This window comes from Lepus europaeus, chromosome 6, assembly GCF_033115175.1.
Source record: "Lepus europaeus isolate LE1 chromosome 6, mLepTim1.pri, whole genome shotgun sequence".
NCBI classification, from domain to species: domain Eukaryota; kingdom Metazoa; phylum Chordata; class Mammalia; order Lagomorpha; family Leporidae; genus Lepus; species Lepus europaeus.
In genome coordinates, this window is record NC_084832.1 from 71,933,017 (window position 1) to 71,959,973 (window position 26,957).

General features: G+C 39.8%; 1 protein-coding gene across 5 annotated transcripts in view; it reads right to left on the minus strand.

Moving 5' to 3' along the window:
- NBEA (neurobeachin) overlaps positions 1-26,957 on the minus strand; it is a 731,002-nt gene that overhangs the window by 52,748 nt on the left and 651,297 nt on the right. For all 5 annotated transcript variants that reach the window (XM_062194378.1, XM_062194375.1, XM_062194377.1 and 2 more), the window contains exon 47: positions 17,354-17,506. In XM_062194378.1, coding sequence (XP_062050362.1) covers positions 17,354-17,506 — 153 coding nt within the window. The remainder of the gene's footprint in view (positions 1-17,353; positions 17,507-26,957) is intronic.

The window sequence follows — 26,957 nt, forward strand, 5'->3', positions numbered from 1 at the left end:
ATTAGTGGCCAGTTGCTCTCAAAATGGCGTTTCTGTCTCCCCTTCAGACAGCAGTGCATGAAGGTTTCTACATGTCCACAGCCCCACCATTTCTTGGCATTATCCAGGTTTCTAATTTCGGCCAGTGTAATAGATACAAAATAATTATCTTACTGTTGTTTTAATTTGTAATTCTCTGATTACTAATGAATTTGACATCTTTGTTTTATAAAGGCAGATTTATTTATTTGTAAAACAGAGTGAAACAGAAGGAAGGAGGGAGGGAAGGAGAGAAAGAGACAGAGAGAGAGAAACAGAGAGAGAGAGAAAGACAAAGACAGAGACAGAGATTTTACATCCGCTGGTTCACTCCCTTTTATTCATTTTTTAAAATGGAGGTTCCTGTTATTGTGTTATTGATTTGCAAGAGTTCTTTGTATATTTTAGGTAATAGTTCTTTGTTAACTAAAATACTGCATTAATAGATAAATTTTCCCAAAGATCATGTATCTATTAGCCTTATCCATGTTCCTTGTGATTAGATATTCTTGATTTTGAGATAATAAAATCATTTTTTATGACCTTGTGGTTTTGTTTTGAAGATTCAAAGGTAAATTTTACATTTTGGTCAATTTTGTTTGCATTCAGTGTTATATCTTTCACATTTTGATCTAATTTATCTAGAGCTTACATTCATTCATATGTGGTATTATTTTGTTTCTATATTAATTCTTTTGTTTATGTAATAAGTCAGTTTTCTCAAAGCCATCTATTGAGCAAACATTCCTCTCCTCAGTCATGTGTGGTATCATCTTTATTGCGTAACATATATTTGATCAGCGTGGTGCGCCGGCCGCAGCGCGCCAGCAGCAGCAGCCATTGGAGGGTGAACCAACGGCAAAGGAAGACCTTTCTCTCTGTCTCTCTCTCTCACTGTCCACTCTGCCTGCCAAAACAAAACAAAACAAAACAAAAAACCTCCCATTTTCTACAGATAATATAATAATCGACCTTGAAAAATGCAACTTCATTTGTTATTCCTCTCAACCTCTTTTTTCCCCTTCCTCATAATTGCATATATGTATCTATCATATATTTATCTAGGTATGATGTGGCTATGTTCAACTTTCTATATTTTTATTGTCATCTTAAGTATCTTTATTTTTTATATATTTCAATACCTGGTAAAATTTTTCCTTCTTTTTCAGGATTAACTAAGCTTTATTCTTCCCCATAACTTTTACAATCAGTGTATAGCTATTATAAGAATAATTTGATTGGTATTTCAATCAATTTATAAATTGATTATGGAATAATGACATTAGGTTTTGTCATCTAAGGCCTCAAAATAACTCTTTATTTATAAAGATCATTTTCTATGTAATTTATTAGTGTTAAAAATTAGAATTTCCTCAGTATAATTTTATTCTGGGTGTTCTCGGTTTATTCCCAGAAACATCATAAATTTTTGATGCAATTGTAACATTTTAAAAATCATATTTTGTATGTGGTTGTTGATTATGTAGAACAATGCTATTCATTTCTGTAAACTGATTTTGTTTCTGGAAGCTACTCTTATTTATACCTATAACTCCTTTATTTTTGTCTGATACAACTGCTCTCAACCTTAAGAACTACATAAAACAGCAGTGATGATATTGGAACATGGTCGTCTTTTTCTTGATATTAAAGGGTTAAACTCTACTTTGACCTGGTACAATGCACATGTGCACACACACACACCCATCACACTGATGCTAATTGATTTAGAAATTTTGTATTTATAGTCATGCATGAAATTGGTCCAATTTCTTTTTTGTTTTCCTCCTTTAACTACTTTTGGAATCCAGATCCCACTGGCCTCATAAAATGAGCTGAATGACTTTACCTGTGTTCTGAAAACAGCTTGTATGAGAAATGCATTCATCATCCTCTGAAATTTTGAAAAAGCTCACCCTTAATAATTTGGGCCTTGGGTTTTGTGTGTGTGTGTTTGTGATTATTGGCATATTTTACCATTTAAATTTCTTTAAAGACTATAAATCATACTTTTGGCATTTTAGTATTTTTCTCAGTATTGATCCATTTCACTTAAAAGTTATTAGTGCATAATATTTAAATTTTTAAAACTGTGTTATGTTTACGCTATTTGTCCTGTTCTATGAATCATTAGAGAGGCACCTTGATGAATCAATTGATAATTAATTTTAGCTACATAATTTCATACAGTTTTTTATTGGTTATAAAAGTAAATGACAAAGAAATGAAGTAAAAGGTTAAACAGATAAAGTTTTACAGATTTGCTGTTTTTAGTCATTGGGCAGAGAAAAATAAATCCAGTTTATAATATTTAAATGCTAAATATAGTTCAAAATCAAATGCATATCTAAGAATTGAAAATTGGGCTGGCGCCGTGGCTCACTAGGCTAATCCTCCGCCTTGCAGCGCCTGCACACCGGGTTCTAGTCCCGGTCGGGGCGCCGGATTCTGTCCCAGTTGCCCCTCTTCCAGGCCAGCTCTCTGCTGTAGCCAGGGAGTGCAGTGGAGGATGGCCCAAGTCCTTGGGCCCTGCACCCCATGGGAGACCAGGAGAAGCACCTGGCTCCTGCCATCGGATCAGCGCGGTGCGCTGGCCGCAGTGCGCTGGCTGCGGCGGCCATTAGAGGGTAAACCAACGGCAAAAAGGAAGACCTTTCTCTCTGTCTCTCTCTCTCTCACTGTCCACTCTGCCTGTCAAAAAATAAAAAAATAAAATAATAAAATTTAAAAAAAATTGAATATTAACTAACACATAAAGTGTAACAATCTACCTAAAGCTAAAGGCTGACACAAAGATCTTTCATTGTACTATAAACAGTATTAATCTGTTATTAAATCCATAATATATGCTTATATATTCTTTTAAAAATGTGCTTCCATGAACAAAAGACACTTTGGAGTTTGAAACAAAATTTAAGTACAATAATTACAATTGAAATATAAAGAAATGCTTGATTAGTAAGCTATTAGAGTTAAAATGGTCATAATAGCTTTCTTTACCATCTCCTTGCATATCTGAAGGCAGAAACAATTGCTTTAAGCCTGGATAAACCAATTCTCAATCCATAACTCTACCCTAGGGATCCGAGAGGAAGGAAATAAAGAGTGATATTTTAACCAGAGAGGCTATCTCTTAGATGGATAACACTTCCCTAATTCTAATTTCCATTTTGTCCCATGGGTATTAGATGGTAGAGAACTCTTTCTCTAGAAGGTTTGGAATAAAGATTTTCTAAAACTTATGAAAAAAAGATACAAGACTACTGAAATTAATTTTGAAGACAGAGTATTTATTCCTCCTGCATTTTTAAATTTAAGAACACTGAATGCCTATCTCTTCCTGTAGACTGCAGCAAAAATGTTTCTCACTCATTTCTCTTTCTACCTCAATAATCTGCTTTTGGTACTAAAAGTTTCCTAAATAGAGTAGCTTATATTCAAGTAGATAATCAGAAAATCATATTGACACTTTTTAGTGTCTATGTCAGTCTATCTTCATGATTAAACTTATGAACCTGTAGCAATTATCCAGTGAAAGACTGAACTGTTTCAAGTGAGGACAACATAATTATTTTAAGTGTTTATCTTCTGGGGGCTTAAGTTATTTTATTCCATTACTTGATTGTTCACTAGATGCATCATAGAGAAGACTGCTTCCTAGCCTGCATCTTTCCCATGGACTACAGCAACAGACCCCTGAGCTCCTTCTCCAATCCAGTCCATCTTGGACTCTGCTGGTGAAACAGGTTTCTGAAGCCAACATGCTCACATTGTCCCCTTCTATTTCCAGTGTCCCAGGCTCTTCCTAGCGCAGTCCATTCAGTGTAAGCTCTACTTGGCTCAGGCCTACCTTCTCTGCACCTCCCCCACGATTTCTCATGACGTCCTGACACAACTCCTCAGTCCCAGGAGCACCTTGATTTCACTGCCATGGCCTTCGGCACCTGCTGTGACCTCTGAGCCTTTGTGGCTCCTCCTTCCCTAACCTGAAAGCATTTCAGCCTCCATTTGTTTTTGAAGCCATATCCATCCTTCTTACTGAAGTCTAGTGTTTGTTTCCCAAGTTCCCCTGTTCACATTCCTCTTTTTCTCCCCTGTAAATTTCTTCTTCTTCTTCTTCTTCTTCTTCTTTTTTTTTTTTTTTTTTTTTTTTGGTCAGGCAGAGTTAGACAGTGAGAGAGAGAGAGAGAGAGAGAGAGAGAGAGAGAGAAAGTTATGGACAGTGAGAGAGAGACAGAGAGAAAAGTCTTCCTTCCGTTGGTTCACTCCCCAAATGGCCGCCATGGCCGGCGCTGCGCCGATCCTAAGCCAGGAGCCGGGTACTTCCTCTAGGTCTCCCATTGCAGGTGCAGGGACCCAAGCACTTGGGCCATCCTCCACTGCCCTCCTGGGCCACAGCAGAGAGCTGGACTGGAAGAGGAGCAACCGGGACTAGTACCCGGTGCCCCAACTGGGACTAGAACCCGGGGTGCCGGCTCCGCAGGCGGAGGATTAGCCTAGTGAGCCATGGCGCCGGTCTCTCCCCTGTAAATTTCTATAACACTTTTCATCAGTTCCTTCATGCTACTTAGTGTAGTAATATAATATTTACAAATTTGGGCTGGCGCTGCGGCTCAATAGGCTAATCCTCCGCCTAGCGGCGCCGGCACACCGGGTTCTAGTCCCGGTCGGGGCGCCGGATTCTGTCCCGGTTGCCCCTCTTCCAGGCCAGCTCTCTGCTGTAGCCAGGGAGTGCAGTGGAGGATGGCCCAAGTACTTGGGCCCTGCACCCCATGGGAGACCAGGAGAAGCACCTGGCTCCTGCCATCGGAGCAGCGCAGTGCGCCGGCCCGCAGCGCGCCGGCCACGGCGGCCATTGGAGGGTGAACCAACGGCAAAGGAAGACCTTTCTCTCTGTCTCTCTCTCTCACTGTCCACTCTGCCTGTCAAAAAAAATACTTACAAATTTAATTGTGAAATTAGTTTATATATAAATTATAAAGTGATACACAAAATAATGGGATTTTTACCAATTAAGCAATTTATTGTTCCAAAAGTGTAATTCTATATCCTCCACTAGAGTGTAAGCAATTTGAAGATAGGGATTATATAATATCATCTTGCATTTCCCATCACTTTTTAAAAATATATGTATAGATTTTATTTATTTTTGAGGGAGGGAGACAAAAAGAGAAACCTTTCCATTCACTAAAGTTCACTCCCCAAAAGGCCAACAACAGCTGGGGCAGGACCAGGCTGAAGTCACGAGCTGAGAACTTAATACAGGTTTCTGACATGGATAGCAGGGAGCCAACCACTTGGACCATCCATCACCTGCTGCCTCCCACTGTCCACATTAGCACAACGCTCCAATCAGGTGCAGAGCCAGGAATTGAACCCAAGCACTATGACATGATATACAGATTACCAACTGGTATCTTAACCACCAGGCCAAATACCTGCCACTAAGAACATTTCCCATTACTCTTAAGTGTTTAATGAATATTTAGAAGTTGATTGATTACAGTATTGGGAACAGTGTGATGGTCACAAGAGAAAGAATAAAAGAAATATCGGTAAGTGAGGGTGGGGCTGGGAAAGAAGCTCATTCATTCATTCCACAAACATTTCCCATCTGCTATGTACTGGACACTGTTCTAGATCATAGGATCATGGTTGTGAGCCAAAGCAACCAAAATCCCTACTAGAGTTTACACTGTAGTGAGAGAAGACTGACAGAACCCAAGATAATAAGTAAGATTTAGGGATGTCAGAAAATGATAGATGTAAAAGAATTGGTTTCTGCCTGGCCCAGCCCTGGCCATTGTGGCCATCTGAGGAGTGAACCAGTGGATGGAAGATCTCTCTTTGTGTCTCTCCCTCTCTCTGTAACTCTGACTTTCAAATAAATAATTAATTTTTTTAAAAAAAGATTTATAGAATGATCATCAGTCTAGAAAAAAGGAGGATATTGAAATTGTAAGAGAAAGTTACATTGTTTGGAAGTGTTGTGGCTGACAGGTGGCACAGCAAATACTCAAACACAGTAGCTACACCTCAATACTTCGAGGTGCTGCATACAACTTTCCAAAGTTTGTGCACTGTTACCGGCTAAAATTCTCTTTTAAGCAAGGTGGCTTGTTAGTAGAATACTGCCAAATTCAAATTGTTACCAATCACAAGGGAGACTTTTCCTTTAAAATATGAAAATTTTGTAAAAGTGTAAAAGCAAAAGCACCCCAACTCAGCCTCCTGGCCTCTGTACACAGTGTGTGCGCTGCAGACTGTGAACACTCCGCAGTGGGCCGAACAGCACCAGGAATCTGCTGGGCTGAGGACCGGATGATATTATCAGTGTACATCCGTGAAAGGCCTTTTGCTAAAACAAATTAAAAAAAAGAGTGGATTATGATTGATGAGCACAGCATTAGGGTAATGGTACCAGAGATACTTTCTATTTCTGTCCTTTGTCAGGAGGTCAGATTATAATCATGTTAGAACTGAACACAAAGCTTTATTAATGTTTCATGAGTAAGTCAGTTGTAATCAGCCTAGCTCTCTGTGGCTAAATTAAACCAATTCTTGATATATAAACTCAATGCATTTAGAATTTACTGAAATGTTTACTAAAAGTGTCGGTATCACTTTTTGAGTTTTTCCAGTGACACCAAATCTGGAATCCAACAGCTCTTCAGTGAAATGCAATTTTTATTACTATATTTACAAGACATAAATACTTCTAACTAATTATATAGGTCCCTAAAAACAAGGTACTATTTCACTTTTAAAAATGAGAAAAATAAATTAGTTTTCAGACAAGTAATGGTTGCTAGCAGTGCATCAAACAGCTGTTCAATTGCTGGTATGGGATAATGAAGCTGAACGTTTAATAATCGATGACATCATCTCTTTTATAACATTATTTTGTCTTTTTTGCCTTGAATTTCTTAGTGACAGTTTGAAAGAAGAAGGAGGGAATACTCATGGAGACAGAATACTAATCCACACAAAGAGAGGAAAGCTTTTTACCACTTGTGAATGTCATTTCTTTGGGATATATGACATTTTCATTTTATACTTTAGGCTCATTATAAAGCACTCTTTCAAATAACTGAAGATAATCCCAGTCCAAATTACAAATATACGAGAGCACATTTTCTTTAAACCTATTTCATAAGGGCTAAATCCTACATGAACTACCTAACCAGTATAAAGTTAGAAACTTCTAGTGATAGACATAATATTAAAAAATAGAGAATGTATGCATGGAATTTATGAAAAACTTAAATACTTCTATGTTTTACATCAGGGGCTAGGCTTTTATATTAGACAGATACTCAACAAATAAATAGACATTCAGCAAATAGTGGAAATATGAAGGTACTTTAGAGTTTATGAGAAAAGTGGAATTAAAAGATAAGTTAACCTTGGTTCAAAAATTTTTGAAATCCACACATAATTTTTTCATAATGAACATCTTCCATGAACTTTTTGAAGACTCATTGTACATGGGTAATTGATAAAATTTTTGAGATTTTTTTAAGGATTTAGTTATTTATTGGAAAGGCAGAGTTGCACAGAGAGAGAGAGGGAGAGAGAAAGAGAGACAGAGACAGACAGAGAAATCTTGCATCTGCTGGTTTGCTCCCCAAATCACTACAATGGCCATAGCTAGGCTGATCTGAAGCCAGGACCCATGAGCTTCTTTGGGGTCTCCCACATGAGTGCAGGGGCCCAAGCACTTGGGCCATCTTCTGCTGCTTTCCCTGGTGCATTAGCAGGAAGCTGGATTGGAAGTGGAGTAGCTGAGTCTCAAACCGGTGCCCATGAGTGATGCTGGCAGTAGCTTTGTTCTACTTGCTATGCCACAACACTGGTCCCCAATTTTTGAGTTTTAATGCAGATGTCTGACATTATTTCTGCATGAGATTAGTAGTTGATGAGAAAAACTGAACAGAAATTGGAGCATAGGAAACTATGAGTTGAAGAACAGCAATACAGGAGCCCCTGAGAGGAGTGCTGTAGAAACACATTGCCACATTGTTTAAGACATCTTTCCACAGCTCTGCCATCTACTGCTGTTCTCAGAGGTTTCCCACTGCCTTTAAGCTCTCATTCTGAAGCAAGCAAGAATGGCTGCCATGGGCATAGTGTCCTGCTGGAAGGCAAGGCAGCTTCCCCTTCCTACTCTGTAGGGAGCCTTCTAGGAAGATCCAGAAGACAGAAGGAAGAGAGACTCTCAGGCCATCTATCACCTGCTAGACACTTCCCACAACCATCAACGAGAGGACTTCAAAAATTCATGGAAAATGGAATTAAAAGATAATGCCAATTTGCCATGAACTTTCTGAAGCCCCCTATATTTAATCTGGTACTGCTGCTGGGGGGTGCAGAGAACAAAGACTAGGCCAGCTAATTTCCTCATATATGCAACATTTTCTATAAAGCTTTTCACTACATGGAGTGAGGGTTTATTTCACAAGCCTCCTCAGATCCATTAATTCCTGTAAGATAACAGGAATTGGGTTTGGAACAGAGAAAACCCCAGTCTTGTTTCTTTCATTTCTTTATGAGCACAGGTTGTTAACTTATTGCTTATAATAGAAATGTACTATCCACTTCTGAAAATGTTCTATGATACTTCCAGAGATGCAGAAGTATGTATCTCTCATATTTTGCTCACTTATAAAACTAAATTCTATTAAGTATGTGAGAGCAAATCTTTGAGATGTAGTGACTTCATCAAACTATTTTCAGTCTTTACAGCTCATAGTGTACCGTACACATATAGCTTGATGGATGTGCATCTATAGGCATCTTACTTAGGGAGGCTTATTTTAAAGAAGCATGCCATTTTATCTTTCTTCAAGTTTGCTTAGCAACATGTTGCTATTAAAATGGCAAGCTATAACAGGTAAGTAGTATATAAACAGAAGCTAGTTTTTGAACTAGTAATGTTAGTATCAGGAGTCAATTTTTTGATATTTAATTTATTTGTAATAAAAGCACTTTGAGCAATTATAAATTTAAAAATTTGTTACTCAAAATCTGAAATTATGTATTTTTTTCCCTTAAAAGGATAGGGAAAAATCTACTTTACAGTTTAAATAGTCTCTATGGTGCTATAACTTTTCTCAAGTTGTTTCTTTCCATGAATAATTTGCTATTTCTCTTGCTAGAACCAAATGAAATGAAACCAAGTATTTTAAATTAGTTTTAAAAATCTATGTGGTGGGGCCGGCACTGTGGTCTAGCGGGTAGGGCCAGCGCTGTGGTCTAGAGGGTAAAGCCACCACCTGCAGTGCCGGCATCCCATATGAGTAATGAGTTTGAGTCCTGGGTGCTCCACTTCCGATCCAGCTCTCTGCTATGGCCTGGGAAAGCAGTAGAAGATGGCCCAAGTCCTTGAGCCCCTGCACCCATGTGGGAGACCCAGAAGAAGCTTCTGGATCCTGGCTTCAGATCAGCGCAGCTTTGGCCGATGCGTCCATCTGGGGAGTGAACCAGCGGATGGAAGACCTTTCTCTCTGTCTGCCTCTCTCTGTAACTCTGTATTTCAAACAAATAAAATAAATATTTTAAAAAATAAGAATATGGCCACTTTGATAAGTAGTTGATATTTGACAAGTTAGTTTACCTTACTTGGTTTCAGGTTAATACTATCTCTGAAGATTTTTTTAAGCATTAAAAGAATGATACAGTTGAAGCTCTGGTACAGTTTGTAGCAAAGAATAAACACTCAAAAAAAAAATGGTACAGAGGCCAGTGTTGTGAAAGTGATGCCTGCATTCCATATTGGAGTCCTAGTTTGAGTCCTTGCTCCTCCATATCCAATTCAGCTTTTGGCTAACACAACTGGGAAGGCAGAGGACGATGGTCCATATCTGTGGGCATATTAACTTATCTGAGGCATATTAACTTATCTTACTAAGGAGAACCAAAGGTTGTACATATAAAAATTATTATTTAATGTTTTATTAAAATGTACCTAAAATGTTTTTATATCCAATGAACACATGAAGAGATACTCAATATCATTAGTTACTAGAGAAATATAGACTAAAAGTGTTGGGCCCCTGCTACTCATGTGCCAGACCCAAATGGAGTTCCTGGCTTTGGCCTAGCCCATCCTTGGCTGTTGTGGCCATTTGGAGAAGTGAAGCAGTGGATGGAAGAGCTCCCTCTTTAGCTCACTCTGACTTTTCTTCTCTATTGCTCTGCCTTTTAAAATGAATAAGTAAATCCTTAAAACATTTTGTAAATGGCATGGGTGATAAGCACTGTTATTGCATTAATTTATCTTGGCCAAGCTTCCTATGGGAATAACTCAAGACTATCACTGGGGTGTGATAAGATGGTGTCCATACTGATTTGTGGCAATTGTGGGCAGTAACTCTTGGAAAGAACAAAGTAGAGAAAAAATGCCATCAGTTACATCCATGGAGAAAAGTGCCCTAGGCAACCATATAGCTTTCTGTACAAAAGAAGAGTAACCTTTCACTGGCTGAGTGCAGGGTGTTGTCACTTTATCTTTCAGTACACAAGTTCCACATCTGGAATCATCACACAGTGGCCAAAGGAACATGAGACAGAAACTACAGGCATGCTATCACAACTACAAAGATTACATTTCTGGCAGGGTTTTACTTAACACTTATTTATTTATCATAAGGCCTTGATAAACTGACTACCTAATTTTGTAGTCTAGAAGAGATTGTAAGCAACAAACTCTAATCTCTATGGCTGGTGGCTACTAAAGGGATCTACATTGACAACTGATACTCTGAAGAAGACAATAGATAAGAATAAATATAAAATTATTTCACTTCATAATGAAAAGTAATAATGGGTACTTAGAATTAACAACCTTGATTTTACAAGAATGAATGAAGTTTAATCTCTTTGCATAAGAGGGCAGGGAACCAAACAGCAACAAATTTTAGAAAGCTAACTGTAACAATGCTTCAAAAAGGTTCTTGATTACCTAGAAACATCAAGAAACTTCAATTACCTGGAATGTTTATTTAGTTGGACTACATGGCCACCTAACATATTAAATGAATGAACTATTATAATTTTTCTGCAGATTTAGTCAACAGTTTATGTCTAGTTTTATGTCACTACTAATTATCAAATGGTTTTTCATCCATAGTAATTCTTAGTTTTCTCTGTAGTCAAGGAATTCTGGGTTTGATGATACCCTGGGAATGGTTTTCAGGAGAATGACTGTTTTTCTGTTTCTTCTGTTTTTAGTATTTGTTCATTTTATTTGAAAGGTAGAGTTACACAAACACACACACACAGAGAGAGAGAGAGAGAGAGAGAGAGAGAGAGAGAGAGATCTTCTCCAAATGACTATAATAGCCAGAGCTGTGACAGTCCAAAGCCAAGAGCCAGGAGCTTCTTCTGGGTCTCCCATGTGGGTTCAGGAGCCCAAGCAGTTAGGCTATCTTCTACTGCTTTCCCCGGCATATTAGCCAGGAGCTGGATCAGAAGTGGAGCAGTCAGGACTCCATCTGGTGCCAATATGGGATCCCGGCACCACAGGTAGTGGCTTTATATGCTCTGCCACAGTGCTGGCCCTGTCTTTTGTATTTCAGTTAGGCATATGAATAACAAAATTATTATTCTGTGGGCATACTAACTTATCTTTTTTTTTTTTTTTTTTTTTTTACAGGCAGAGTGGACAGTGAGAGAGACAGACAGAGAGAAAGGTCTTCCTTTTCCATTGGTTCACCCCTCAATGGCTGCTGCGGCTGGCACACCATGCTGATCAGCCGGGAGCCAGGTGCAGGGCCCAAGCACTTGGGCCATCCTCCACTGCGCTCCCCGGCCACAGCAGAGAGCTGGACTGGAAGAGGAGCAACTGGGACAGAATCCGGCACCCAGACCGGGACTAGAACCTGGTATGCCGGCAGGCGGAGGATTAGCCTAGTGAGCCACAGCGCTGGCCATATTAACTTATCTTACCAAGGGGAACCAAAGGTTGTATATATAATAAATCATTACTTAATGTTTTATTAAAATGTACCTAAAATGTTTTGGAATCCAATAAACATATGAGCAGATGCTCAACATCATTAGTTACTAGAGAAATGTATACTAAAAGTGTTACCAGGGGGCAGGTGTTTGATGTAGCAGTTAAGACACTAGTTGGGATGCTTGTATTCCAAATGGGAGTGCCCAGATTCAAATCCCAGCTCTGTTCCTGATTTTAGCTTCCTGATAGTGGGCACCCTGGTTGGCAGCAGGTAATAGCTCAGGTAGTTGGGTCCTTGCCACCCATATGGGAGACAGACCTGGATTGAATTCCTGGATCCTGGCAAGGCCCTAGAAGTTGCCAATGTTTGGAGAGTGAATCAGTGAATGGAAGCTTTATGTGTCTTTCTCTCTCACATAAGTAAGATATTACTTCACATCCAATAGAATGGCTATAATAAAAACAGGCAATAAGTGTGGTAGTGAAGGCCTGGTGCTGTGGCCTAGCAGGCTAAGCTTCTGCCTGCAGTGTCAACATCCCATCTAGACATCGGTTCATGTCCTGGTTGATTCTCTTCTGATCTAGCTCTCTGCTATAGCCTGGAAAAGCAGTGGAAGATAGCCCAACGACTTGGGCCCCAGCACCCACGAGGGAGTGCAGCTTTGGATTGGCCTGGCTCTGGCCATTGCGGCCATTTGGGGAATGAAACAGCAGATGGAAGACCTTTCTGTCTTTCCCTCTCTCTGTCTGTAGCTCTACCTCTCAAATAAGTAAATAAAAATCTTAAAAAAAAAAAAAATAAAGAGCAGTAGTGAGGATGTAGAGGAACTGAAACTGTCATACATTGCTTGTGGGAATGTAAGATAGTACATGCATTCTGGGAAACAGTTTTTGAAGTTTCTTAAAACGTTAACATAAATTTACCCTCTTCCTAAAATTTCTTCTCAATATTTTTGTCATTTTTTAAGAATGTGCCGGGAATGGCACTGTGGTGCAGCAGGTAAAGTGGCCGCCTGCAGTGCCAGCATCACATAGGGGCACTGATTTGAGTCATGGCTGCTCCACTTCAGATCAAGCTCTCTGATATGGCCTGGGAAAGCAGTAGAGGATGGCCCAAGACCTTGGGCCCCTGCACCCAAGTGAGAGACCCAGAAGAATCTCCAGGCTCCTGGATTCAGATTGGCGCAGCTCCGGCTATTGCAGTTTAACCTTGTCTAAACATTAGCAAATTAATAAGTGTGAAATATTCAGTAGATAATAAAGATTACTCTATTTTAAAAATGAACTTGTCTTTATCTTTGAATGATCTACATTTAACAGTCTTCATAATGTAAAAAAAAGGAATAAATATTTCACTTAACAATAATAACCTAAAAAGTGGAGCTCAGTAATCTCAGGGAATTTCACAAAGAAAAGATAATATCAAAGGCAGTGATGTAATGGAAAGAGTATGATTTGGGAGTTAAAATTTTTCCTGCACTTGAATGCGGGCTCTGCTATTTACCAGCTTCCCTATGCTGGGGAAATTATGGAACATCTCTGATCTCTTTGTTTCTTATCTGTAAAAAGAAGAAACCTTATGAATGCTAAAACAAAATCAGCAGGCCAGTGTTGAGGTATAGTGGGTTAAGTTGCTGCTTGTTCCTTACAGGCACTGGTTCAAGCCCTGGCTGCTTCACTTCCAGCTCTCTGCTAATGCACTTGGGAAGGCAGTGGAAGACAGCTTAAGTGCTTGGGCCCATGCCACCCATATGGGAGACCTGGGTGAAGCTCCAGGCTCTTGGCCATTTGGGGACTGAACCAATGGACAGAAGATCTCTCTTTGTCTCTCCCTTCTCTAACTCTGCCTTTCGAGTAAATTAATTACTTCAAAAAAATCAAATCCCTAGCCTAATGCCTGACAAAGGAAGCACTTATTATTAGTACCCACATGAGAAATTCTGTTTTACAGCAGAAGCTGCAAAAACCCAGGTCCAACAATTTTTGACTACTTTTCTTGCTTAAGTGAAGGATTCATTTAGTTTGACGAGTTTGGACCAAACTAGACTACACGCTGATAGCAATGAGATTAGTACTCCAATACCTTTTATTAACTCATTCACTCAGTAAGTATTTACTTATTAATTTTGTAAAATTTAATTATTTTTTAATTACTTGAAAGGAATGAAAGAGAAAGAAGGAGGGAGGGAGGAAAGGAGGGAGGAAGGGAGGGGAGAGAGAGAGAGAGAGAAATTGATTCTATTTCATCTGTTGGTTCACTTACCAGATGCCTACAATAGACGTGGCTAGGATGGGGAAAAACCAGAAGCCTGGAACTCAATCCGGGTCTCCCATATGGGTTTCAGGGACTCAAGTACTTGAGCCACAACCTGCTGCCTCCCGGGGTGCACATTACCAGGAAGCTGGAAAAAGGAGCATAGCAGGCCAGGCACCACTACATGGGATGTGGGTGTCCCAAGTGGCATCTCACTAAAAAGTCACCCAGTACATACTGTTGGCTAACTTCTACATTCCAGCTAGAGCTCTGGGCACTGTAGATACATTCAAATAATGTGACTGAGACAAACTGAGATCAGTGAGCTTCTAAGGTTGAATTTGCGAACTGGTACCCTTACACTGATATTATAGTCAATATTCAAGTAGGCAAAGATGGTGTGGTAACAGTCTATCAATTTTAAGAATGAATAGGGGTTTTTAGAAGTTTGAATGAAGTATAAATCCTTCACATTAAAATATGAATTGAGGGGCCAGTGCCGTGGTGCAGTGGGTTAATCCTCTGCCTGTGGCGCCAGCATCCCATATGGGCACCGGTTCTAGTCTCGGCTGCTCCTCTTCCAATCCAGCTCTCTGCTGTGACCTGGGAGAGCAGTAGAGGATGGCCCAAGTCATTGGGCTCCTGCACCCGCGTGAGAGACCTAGAAGAAGCCCCTGGCTCCTGGTTCCTGGCTTCGGATCGGTGCAGCTCCGGCCACTGCAGCCATCTGGAGAGTGAACCAACGGAAGGCAGACCTTTCTGTCTGTCTCTCGCTCTCACTATCTGTAACTCTACCTCTCAAATAAAATAAATAAAATCTTTTAAAAAATATAAATTGAAGGGGCTGGTGTTGTGGTGTAGTGGGTAAAACCACTGCCTGTGATGCCAGCATCTCATATGGGTGCTGGTTCAATTTCTGTGTGCTTCATTTCTGATCCAGTTCCCTGCTAATGCCCTGAGAAAAGCAGCAGAAGATAGCCCAAGTGTTTGGATCCTACCTGCCCACATGGAAGACCTGAATTAAGCTCCTGGCTCCTGGCTTTGGCCTGGCTCAGCCTTGGCCATTATGACCATCTGGGGAGTGAACCAGTGGATGGAAGATCTCTCTCTCTCTCTCCCATGTCTCTCCCTCTCTCTCTGTGATTCTTGTACATAAGTAAATAAATTGTAAAAACAAACAAACAAAAAGTAGAAAGAACAAAAGGGCATCTCTGGTACCATGGAATATTTTCTTAACACAGCTAGGAACATAGCTAGGAAACTGGCCTGAGCTAGAAAGCAAGTGTGATTTAAATATATGTGTGTGCATCTGTGTGTGTATGAAGTAACCTACTATTTAAGTAGATGGTATGAAATAATTTCATATATTTGAAAGTACCAATTTACAGATTGAGGAGTAAATATATATGATATTCCCTCAAAGAGTGGGAGAGTGGATTGCAGATTATTTATAAGGTGTTCTTAAACATGGGTCTATTGCATCAGCAACAATTTGCTGAAATAAAATATATTAAAAGTAAAATATTTCGGCCGGCGCCGTGACTCACTAGGCTAATCCTCTGCCTTGCGGCACCGGCACACCGGGTTCTAGTCCCGGTTGGGGTGCCGGATTCTGTCCCGGTTGCCCCTCTTCCAGGCCAGCTCTCTGCTGTGGCCTGGGAGTGCAGTGGAGGATGGCCCAAGTGCTTGGGCCCTGCACCCGCATGGGAGACCAGGAGAAGCACCTGGCTCCTGCCATCGGATCAGCGTGGTGCCGATCAGCGCGGTGCTGATCAATGCGGCGGCCATTGGAGGGTGAACCAGCGGCAAAAAGGAAGACCTTTCTCTCTGTCTCTCTCTCTCTCACTATCCACTCTGCCTGTCAAAAAAAAAAAAAAAAAAGTAAAATATTTCTTGGAGATAGGAAACATGGGCTATAATATAGAGGGAAGCATGTGACATACAATAACATTCAATGAAAGTTATACAAAATCAGGGAAATGTATAAAAGAAATATATATTATATGATTCTTTTTATATAAAATATTCATAATAGGCAAATCTAAAGAATAGAAAGTGGATTAGTGGTTCTCTAGGGCCACCTGGGGGAATGCAGATGGTTGAGGAAATGGGAGGAGATGTTAAAGGGGATGGGCTTCTTTATGGGGTAATAAAAATTCTCTAGAATTAATTGTGCTGATGATTGCACAATGTTTTGAATAGACTAAATTCATTGTTTTTTCATGTTAAATGAGTGAATTATATGGTATGAGAATTATATCTCAATAAAGCTCTTACAAAAAGAGGGATTAAAGGAGCCAAGAACATTGCAACATGTGGACCTTATTTTAATTCTGACTCAAATAAGCTGTAAAAAAAAAATAAAATATATTTATAAGAAAGTTAGAAAAACTTGTGAGTGATTGAAATAGGGCAAAAATATATATTTTGAGACACTGGTTTATTGATACAAAATTCCTCAACTGACAAGAACAATAAATAGCACTAGTGAGATTATATTGTAAAATGATTAATTTCCATGTACCATAATGACATTGTGATTAAAATCTCTTCAAACATGGATATAAATATATTAAATCTATAAAATCCCCACATGCAAATAACCTATTTGCACATTTCTTATTTGTCATACAGATGAAAATGTAATAACATTTCCTAAGAATATCTACAAAATGGGTGTTCTACAGTCAAGTATACTACATTATAAGGCATCTTTCAAGACTTAAGTTTCCTACATAGAAATACATCCAACTGTAATTTTTTCCTGTGCAGATTTAGCCAGTAGGAAAAAAAATTAAGGAATGGGCATTTATTTGAAGCATTTTGGAACACGTTCTATTAGTCAACAGATGCACATCTGATTGCCTTCTCCTAAGGGAGTAAATGTAAATGAATTACCCTTCCTTGATTAGTCTTCATGAAAGGAAATCCACTCTACAATAAAGAAGGCTTTCAAGACTACAGTAAATGCCTCCTTTCTTTTTTCTTAAATTCTAACCTTGTATTTATAGATTGTAATTTGCAATCTGTAATATTTAAAACTGAAACTACAGAATAATTTAACTTTTTCATATAACTTCTCAAACCAAACAAACCAAAAACACAACAAAAATCTCTCTTACCATCCTGTTGATCCGTACAAAGTCTTCAGGTTTTTTTGCCCAAGGGGGAAGGTCAACATCATTTACCACTACTTCATCTTCTCTGACTCCAAGATTGTATTCATTGCTGTTGACAAACATTTCTGGCAAGTAGTAGAACTCAGGAATTAGCTCCTGCCAGGAATTAAGAACAGTACATTGAACCATTCTATAGAAATCTGATGGATAAAACTACTAACTTATAACTTATTAACTATAAACAAAATTAAAGAAGTGCTTTACTTAAAACCTATATTACTTTACTCTTTATTGAACTTTAAGGATCTAAGAAGAGAAGACAAAACATTTGAATAATCTGCTTCATAATCTGGTTATAGCATAGGGTTTTTAAAAATGTTACCCATTTTCAATCATCCTGCCATAAATAAAAAAAACGGATGTACAAATGAACAACAATTCATACTAGCATTAGTAAACAAATGTGTTAAGCTACCTCAAGTCTCTTGCTTTAAAACCACTTCTGAATATAATGTACTATACAAAATAAAAAGGATGTATCAATATTTGTCAAAAATCACATAATATTTTCTATTTTCTTTGTGATTATACTGGCAATTACATTGTTTTCATAAATATATTCATAGTTTCATTTTTGACAAAATAAATTACTTTGATACTTACTACTGAGCACAATGAAGAGACAATGTGCATGATAATGAACTTTAAATACTAAGCTATGCTACTGGAATGGTAAGCTCTTTTCTTTTATTTATTTTTTTTTTTTGACAGGCAGAGTGGACAGTGAGAGAGAGAGACAGAGACAGAGAGAAAGGTTTTCTTTTTCCATTGGTTCACCCCCCCAATGGCCGCTGTGGCCGGCGTGCTGCGGCCAATGCACCGCACTGATCGAAAGCCAGGAGCCAGGTGCTTCTCCTGGTCTCCCATGCGGGTGCAGGGCCCAAGGACCTGGGCCATTCTCCATTGCCTTCCCTGGGCCACAGCAGAGAGCAGGACTGGAAGAGGAGCAACCCAGACAGAATCTGGCGCCCCGGCCAGGACTAGAACTGACGGAGGATTAGCCTATTGAGCCATGACGCCGGCCTGGAATGGTAGGCTCTTAATAAGGTGAAGCAAAAATAACTCGTGTTACTTGCATATAAGTACGGCATATACAAACCTGAATTTACTGAACAACATCTACAATGGGGTTTACATTACTTTAAAATGCATCTGATACTAAGTTGATCTTCAGTATATGAAGGTAATTGAATGAAACTCGATAAAGGGCGGGATGGGAGAGGGAGAGGGGAGGGCCACGGGAGGGAGGGAGGTTGGGGGGGAAGCCACAACAATACAAAAGTTGTACTTTGTAAATTCACATTTATGAAATAAAAAAAATTTTAAAAATGCATCTGATACTGAAGTGAACTGATTTTAAATTCCTAAAAAGTTTTATTTGTTGCTCTATTTTTTAGAAAAAATGACCAGGAGAAAATGAAATACAAAAGACAAGTCTCTGTAGTTTTTATGTAAGCCATCTATCTATATTGTCTTTATTCAAGTATCAAAATGAGGGCTAAGATTACTTTAAATTATACTGTGAAGAGAATAGGTAATTTGTTTGTGTAATATGATCAACTTTGATGATGTAGTACCTGAAATTTGAAACTCACTGTGTTTTTCTTTTGGGATGCTTAGAAAAAATTTAAAACCTCCAGAAATTGAAGTCTTCAAACAGATTGGATCATTGACTTTCTAACAAAGGCATTTAAAGGTTTCTCTTCATAGGTTCAATTTCTGTCTTGGTTATGGTTTTCTATGTCTTCATGGTTCAATTTAGGTAGGTTGTATGTATCCAGGAACCTATCCATTTCTGCTGCTAAAACCAACATATCTGGTATAGCACAATAAGTTTTGCTTAGTAATATGCTGTGTGAATCCGGTCATTAACCATTTGTATGATGTTAATTGTGAATCATAAGAAAATATAATTAGGTCCCTTTTCTCTAGCATATTGGGAGCATCAACAATTCATTTGAGATGAATTTTCTGGAAAAATGAAGCTTACTTTTTAGGACTTAGAGTTTTAAATAGAATAAAGCTGATTTTATATTTCCTTGGCAATTATTACTTTGCATAGTAAAGGTTTTCAGTACCAGACACTGTGATAGGTACTCAGAAAACAACAAGCTTGCTGTCAAGTAATTCACAGCCTGGTCTGTGAGGCAGAGGTGTAAATAGGTGGTTATAATACCTGTGAGTAACAGCTGTTGAAGAAGGGAGCATGGTTGGGGGGGAAGTTTGAGCAAGTCTGAAAAGACTTCAGAGGGGACTAGATATTTGAGTTCACTTATGGCTAAGATGAAGATCAGGGAAGAAGCAGACACAATGTCGGCAGGTATTATCAAGGACTGGTAAGAACTTGAGCTCTTATCAGGAAAGGGTGTTTGGGAGTGGGTAGGTCAAGATAAGGGGATGAGACAGTGGGAGGTTTATGAGGACAAATAATGAAAGAAGTTTTAGAAAGACAAGGCTGCTTCAATTTTATCTTATTGCCAACAGAAAATTTCTAGAGGAGCTATTGATCACATTTGTTTTATAATAAGACATTGGGTGACAAGGCAAAAGACAGACTGGAGAGAGGAAAACTGTGTTATCACATAAGTGTATGCAGACAGGAAAGGCAGCAGCGTCAAAAGCAGGAGAGGAGGGAGAAGGGCAACGAGGAGGTGTGCAAAGTAAGGAGACATATGATAAGGAAACTTATTAAGGAGGGGTCATCTGCAACAGAGCTGCCAAGGTCCGCAAGAACTGTGGGCAAATCAGGGAGTTAGATGGCTTACACCGAGAGGCAAATATGTATTAACAATAAGCTATGTACAAGATGTACGGTCACGATGGACTGTGAGAAAGAATTCCTGTGAAATTAACATAAATGAGTGTAAATTTTCAGTGACGAAAATGGAAAAGGGGCTAAAAGAAAAAATAATGAGATAAACATGTCATTTTGCTTATAATGCTATTGCTTAATTGAAGGAAAAGACAGAGGCAAAGGCTGCCTCAGCAAAATCCTGTGAGCGATGGTTAAAATGAGTTTGCTTTCCAGACTGGGTAAGCGTGACAGCATCTATCTGTCACTGAAGGGGCAATCTGGCAAAGGTGTATGATCTCTGATTGGGAGGCAGAACACTGCTCTGTTCATGGATGTGTACCCCATCAGAAACGCACGGTTGTTATCTTTGACTTCAGTGTATGACCAAAAGGCATACAGTTTTCTTCCGCTTCTACTCTTAATGTTAGGGAAGACACACAGGAAATAGTAGGAGGTGCAGAGAAGGCACGGGTCACTGCTGCATGCACAGTCCCTGTTCTTTATCTGACACTGAAGAGGTCCAAAGGAGGGGAAGGCATGCGAGCTCAGAGTTGCTTGGTTTGCAAGGTGATCTATACGTAACAGACTCACACTTAAGACAGGGATCTCCCTCATTGCCTTTCATGTTATTTGTGTTTGGGATCTATCTCTAAAGTGAGACTATGTAAGCTTCCTTGAGGACAGAGAGGGTTATATGAGGGCACTTCAAAAAGTTTGTAGAGAAGCAGAATTAGAAGACATTTACTTTGGTACAAAAAAAGTTTCTGAAACCCATGCATACTTTTTCAAAATATAAATTTTCCATATACTTTTTGAAGAGTCCACATATGCATGGATTTCAAATTTTCCACCAAAAATAAATTCACATTTAATTTCATTTTCCATGACTTTTTAAAATTATCCCTGTATATTCACATGGATATAGCAACATAGATTTATTTTTCTATTTGAACAGCCCAAAGAGTCCTAATTCATTTTCTGGTGTCTTGGTGTTGTAGACAGGCATACAGGATAAAATTGATTAGGTTTGTGAACTGGAAGACCACGTCTTCACCACATTCTTGTGTGACCTCATGCCCCTACCTGACAACAACATTGTACTCACTGGCCAGACTAGTTAACCAACTCCCCTTTGGAAGTGGATTAAAGGCCTGGAACATGATGGGCCCAGCCCTTTTCCCTTTTGTCCTGGACCAGCTTGCTGCCCCTGCACCTCCAAAGGCCATGTTCCCCAGGCTTTTTGGCCTACATGCTCCTCCACATGGCTGGCTCCTAGTGCTCTGTATGAATCCAGATTTCTCTCTTTCATTTAGATAGAGCCCTCACTCTCCTATGCATTTCTCTCACTGAATAAAAAGTTTGAAAACTTATCATGCTGCCTCATTTATTTGTGCCAGTATTCAGAATTCTCCACTGAATATCAGGCAAGGACTCACAGTGCTTATTAATAGTCTAAATTTATTAATAAGCACACAGTAAAATAATTGGCACCTGACACTCCGATAATATTTCTCAACCCAGATGGGACTTTTAAAAAGGTCTGTCTCCAATAACATTGGTACTCTATATAGTTTTTCCTATATTACTTCCAATTCTTTCCTGTAGAATAAGGTCATAGAAATGTTTGGTTATTACTAATTTACTCACCACTATAATAAGATTTCACTGAATGTCATTAAATTGGATCCACAAAAGCACAACATAAGATTTTATATAATTAAGATCTTGGGAAAAAGTAAAATTTTTAGTCTAATTTTGTAAGGTTTATATTTTGTTGAATCCCTCTTAGTTCTCAGTATACCTTGCATGCAGCAGGTGCTCATTAAGTTTTAACCTCTGAACATATTAGATAAAGTTATTTTAATATCACTAGAAATCTCTGGGGGAATTTGCAGATGGCAGGCAGAATGCCTCAAGACAAGAAAAGAGCCAATGAAGAATTTTTTTAAATTAAATAAAAAGGATGAACCCTGAAATGAATTCTGTACTTTTTTTGGGAAAATTTTTACAGTTTAAAAAATGCTATTTTGCTTATCTAATTTAACTTATCTTAGCTAAGTTTTAAAAGGTTCAAAATTGTAAACAGTTTTATCTGAATACAGAAAAAGTTGGTTTTAAAGTTTCCAGCAGAACTGTCCCGAAACTAAGGAAGTAGCAGAAGAAAAATTCACTTCATTTTAGTTTAACTGCTCTAAAAAGGAGGACTTGGGGCCGGCGCCATGGCTCACTTGGTTAATCCTCCCATCTGGGCGCCGGGTTCTAGTACCGGTTGCTCCTCTTCTAGTCCAGCTCTGTGCTGTGGCCCGGGAAGGCAGCAGAGGATGGTCCAAGTGCTTCGGCCCCTGCACCCGCATGAGACCAGGAAGAAGCTCCTGGATCCTGGCTTCAGATTGGTGCAACTCTGGCTGTAGCAGCCATTTGGGGAGAGAACCAATGGAAGGAAGACCTTTCTCTCTCTCTCTCTCACTGTCTATAACTCTACCTTGTCAAATAAATTAAAAAAAAAAAAAAAGGAGGACTAATTTACATGCTACCTAGACTAACCAGATTTTTTCAAGTACTTCAGATTTTAGTTTATGTAGAAGTACACACTCAGTTTAAACAGAATGGTTTAAATTAAACTGGGACTTAACAGCTTTTTTGAACTTGGTTAACTTGAAGAGTTTTCTCAAAGATGGCTGTAACAATTCCTCCCCTCCCCTGAGCCTTGTAGCATTCCTACATCACAGCTCCTCCTGTAAGTGGTAGAATCTATTCCCCTCTGCATGTGGGCTGGTTTGTTTGGGCACACACAATGTGACAAAGTGACACTTAGGGCTTCTAGAGAAGCCTAACACTGAAGAGGCTGTGCAGCTTCTGTTTTTGTCCACTTAGAAGCTGCTACCATCTAAAGTAGTGTGACTGGTTTGCTAGAGAGATCCTGTGAGAGGCAGACATGCACAGACAGTGGCAAGGTGTTCCTGCCATCTCAGAGGAGGCACCAGACATGTAAGCAAAATCGTTTTTGGGTTTTCTGGTCCCAGCTAAGCTGATGCTGCTGTCACTGTGTGTAGCACAGAGATTAGCTGTCCAAGTTGAGCCTTACCTCTGACTATCCAATTGCAAACAAATCAAGTGATTTTCTTTTCTTTTTTTAATTTTTTTTTTTTTAAATTTTTGACAGGCAGAGTGGACAGTGAGAGAAAGAGAGACAGAGAGAAAGGTCTTCCTTTGCCATTGGTTCACCCTCCAATGGCCGCCGCGGCCGGCGCGCTGCGGCCAGTGCACCACGCAAATCTGAAGGCAGGAGCCAGGTGCTTCTCCTGGTCTCCCATGCGGGTGCAGGGCCCAAGCACTTGGGCCATCCTCCACTGCACTCCCTGGCCACAGCAGAGAGCTGGCCTGGAAGAGGGGCAACCGGGACAGAATCCGGCGCCCTGACCGGGACTAGAACTTGGTGTGCCGGCGCCGCTAGGCAGAGGATTAGCCTATTGAGCCACAGCACCGGCAAAATCAATTGATTTTCTTTTGAGCCTAGAAGTTTTGGGGTAATTTGTTATACACTTGAAGTAAAATACTGAAATAATGAGAACATAAAGCATGTGGTAGTGGCCTTGGGACAAGGCAGCAGGCACAGGCTGGAAGGATGGTGAGGAGGCTGCTAGTAGGGTCTAGAAGATGGGCAAGAAGTTTGGTATTGGAAGCAGAAGACAAGCGACCCTGTGTTGTGTAGTGGTAGAGCAATGAACACAACTATCTCCTGAAATACTGTCAAAGACACAGAATGTGTCTCATAAACTTGTGCTTTCAGCTATGGAGACCTCCAGACAGGATGCTGAGTGACCAGGGGTTTCTTTTAATAGTAGATGGATAAGGTGTGGCAAGAGATGAGCTAAGGAAAAACTATTTGGTTCTGAAGTATGTTTTGAGACATATAAGGCTTTGGGATATTTTCTTTTCTTTTTTTTTTTTATTTTTGACAGGCAGAGTGGACAGTGAGAGAGAGACAGAGAGAAAGGTTTTCCTTTTGCCGTTGGTTCACCCTCCAATGGCCGCCGCGGTAGCGCGCTGTGGCCGGCGCATCGCGCTGATCCGATGGCAGGAGCCAGGTGCTTATCCTGGTCTCCCATGGGGTGCAGGGCCCAAGTACTTGGGCCATCCTCCACTGCACTCCCTGGCCACAGCAGAGGGCTGGCCTGGAAGAGGGGCAACCGGGACAGGATCGGTGCCCCAACCGGAACTAGAACCCGGTGTGCCGGCGCCGCAAGACGGAGGATTAGCCTAGTGAGCCGCGGCGCCGGCCGGGATATTTTCTTCAAAAGATTCACAAAGTTAAGAAACAGGTTTAGAACTAAGACCAATTCCACAGGTGCTAAAACATGACCATAGAGGTGAAGTTCAAACTAAGGGAGTGGCTATTAAAACTCCATTATAACGTAGAGTTTTATACTGATTCAGTTACACAATGGGATTCTCAGAATCTTAAGGGCCTTATAAATACCATCTTAATTCTTTGCCTGAATTAGAGAGGATCTCTTTCCAAAGGGATTTGTGAGTATGGGTGGGATTTTTTTTTTTTTTCTAATAATGAACTACAATTTCGTACACTAAAAGACTATCAACCTTTAAAGCCACTGTACCAACTTGGGCAAAAGAGGCCTTGGCCCCAGCTTTCCAGTCAGGAAGCAAGTGGAGAAAGCTACTCAGCTGCAAACAAGGGCTATTTCATATGAAAAAGACAGACTGATTCAGAGGGTAAAGCCAAGATCCCATGAGATATAACCAGGACTCATAGAAACAATGAATTTGGGAGTCATGCCCAGATTACAAAACTGGGCCCTAATCCAGGGACAGTCCCTGTTGCCGTAGTCCAGAAAACTAGCAATGTGTGCCTGGCTGGGTTTCAGAATCGCTACGAAGCAGTGACTGCGGGGCCCTTCTACATTTTCCCCTTTTGAACAGTTTCTATGGAGATTTACCTCTTCCTCTCTTACCACTAGAGGCTGAGCATTCCCAGGTCTCCAAAATCAGAAATGCGGTGCCTTATCTCTGTCTGGACCTGATGCAGATCATCAGTGACTAGATTCTGAGACTGATACAATACTGGAGCAAGTTGAGTATGTTCTACAGGTAGGAGACTTGTGACTGGAAAGACAACTGTGGTAGATGGCATCCAAAGACGGCTACAGCAAACCCTCTAACCTCCCTGTCTCCTGTCCTTTTGAAATGGCTTTGTCAATCATCTTCTCAGGAAATAGATTCCATTTTCTCCTCTCTCTGCATCTGGGCTGGGCCTATGATGTGCTTTGGCCAACAGAATGTTGTAGAGGTAAAAACACACTATGACTCTGGGTCTAGGCATTAAGTGAATTTGAAGGTCTGATTTTTTTTTTCTTCTTATCTTCCTGGTAACCAGCCACCAAGAAGAAAAGTGTGGTGATCTTTCTAGAAAGACAAAGATGACTAGGTAGGCCTCTGCTCTTCTAGCCAGCCTTGCTAAGGTACCAAACATGTGGGTGGGGTCATCTCAAATCTTCCACAACGAGACAGGCCACCCCAACTGACCCCCTAAGGATTAGAGACAAGCTGCATCTGACAAGCCCTGCTTGAACTGTAGAACTGTGAATACTGTGAATAAATAAAGGGCTATTATTATTTTTTAAGCTACAAAGTTTTGGGTTGATTTGTTACACAGCAATACATGTCTAAATTTTAACTCCAAAACAGTCAACAAGGCTAGGTAGGACGGTGTGATCATGCAGAAGAACTGTAGCAGCAAACACTCAATGGCTAAAGCACTGGACACAACACACTGCACTCAGCACCTGTCTAGCTTCCTCTCTACTTGTGTAAGTCTGAACATAGGCAAACCACTTAATACCTGGGAATCTCCTTTATGGAAGAAGGATAAGGATAGCTATCTCCAAGGACTGTTTTGAGGTCTGTATCAAATAACCAACAAAAAAGCATGTTTTAAAACCATTAACTACTATTTAAAAACAATGAGGTCTACAGTTACGACTTACAAGTGTGCCCACATGGAAGCACAGTAGACACTGGCTTGACTATGCAAGACAGCAGCCTGTTCTCTTTCCTTTGAAAGCTTTACGTTAATCAGCTTCTCTTTAAAGAAAAAAGCCAAATAGTTTAAAATTTCCTAAATGAAAAACCATGCAGAAAGACACCAAAATCACTAAAGAAATGGCAAAATGAGTATTATAACAGGCATTTTGTGTCTGTAAATGTGATTTCTAGTTTATTTTAACAGCTACACTAAAACCCCACGGTATAGTTAATAGTATTATATGCGTTCTGTCAAAAATAAGAAAATATCCTCAAATACAATTTCTAATTTATAGGCTTATGACAAGTTCAAGCTGCTGAGAAATTGGACTTGAAAGTATGTCTCAGAATGATAGAAGACCACTATTAACACTATCATAATTGTATACCTATTGCATCAAATCTGACATTTCGGTTTAATATATTTTGCTGAGAGAGCATACCATTTTACGGCTTCCTAGTGAAATCAAATCCAACCCAGACGTTTTCACTTTTCTAATATAATTCACTGCAAGGTTTTAAAGCTGCCATCTCTTTTCTTCCTTTTTTTCCCCCCTCAAAAGATTGATGCCCTGGCATTCGTTAATTCCACAAGAGCTCATAATGGGTCAATGAGTCAGTGGTGAGCACCTCCATTAACTGTATTAATTTACACTGTGTCACTGTAATGACATTTTGTCACAGCTACCTTTTCTGACATCTATGTAGCTA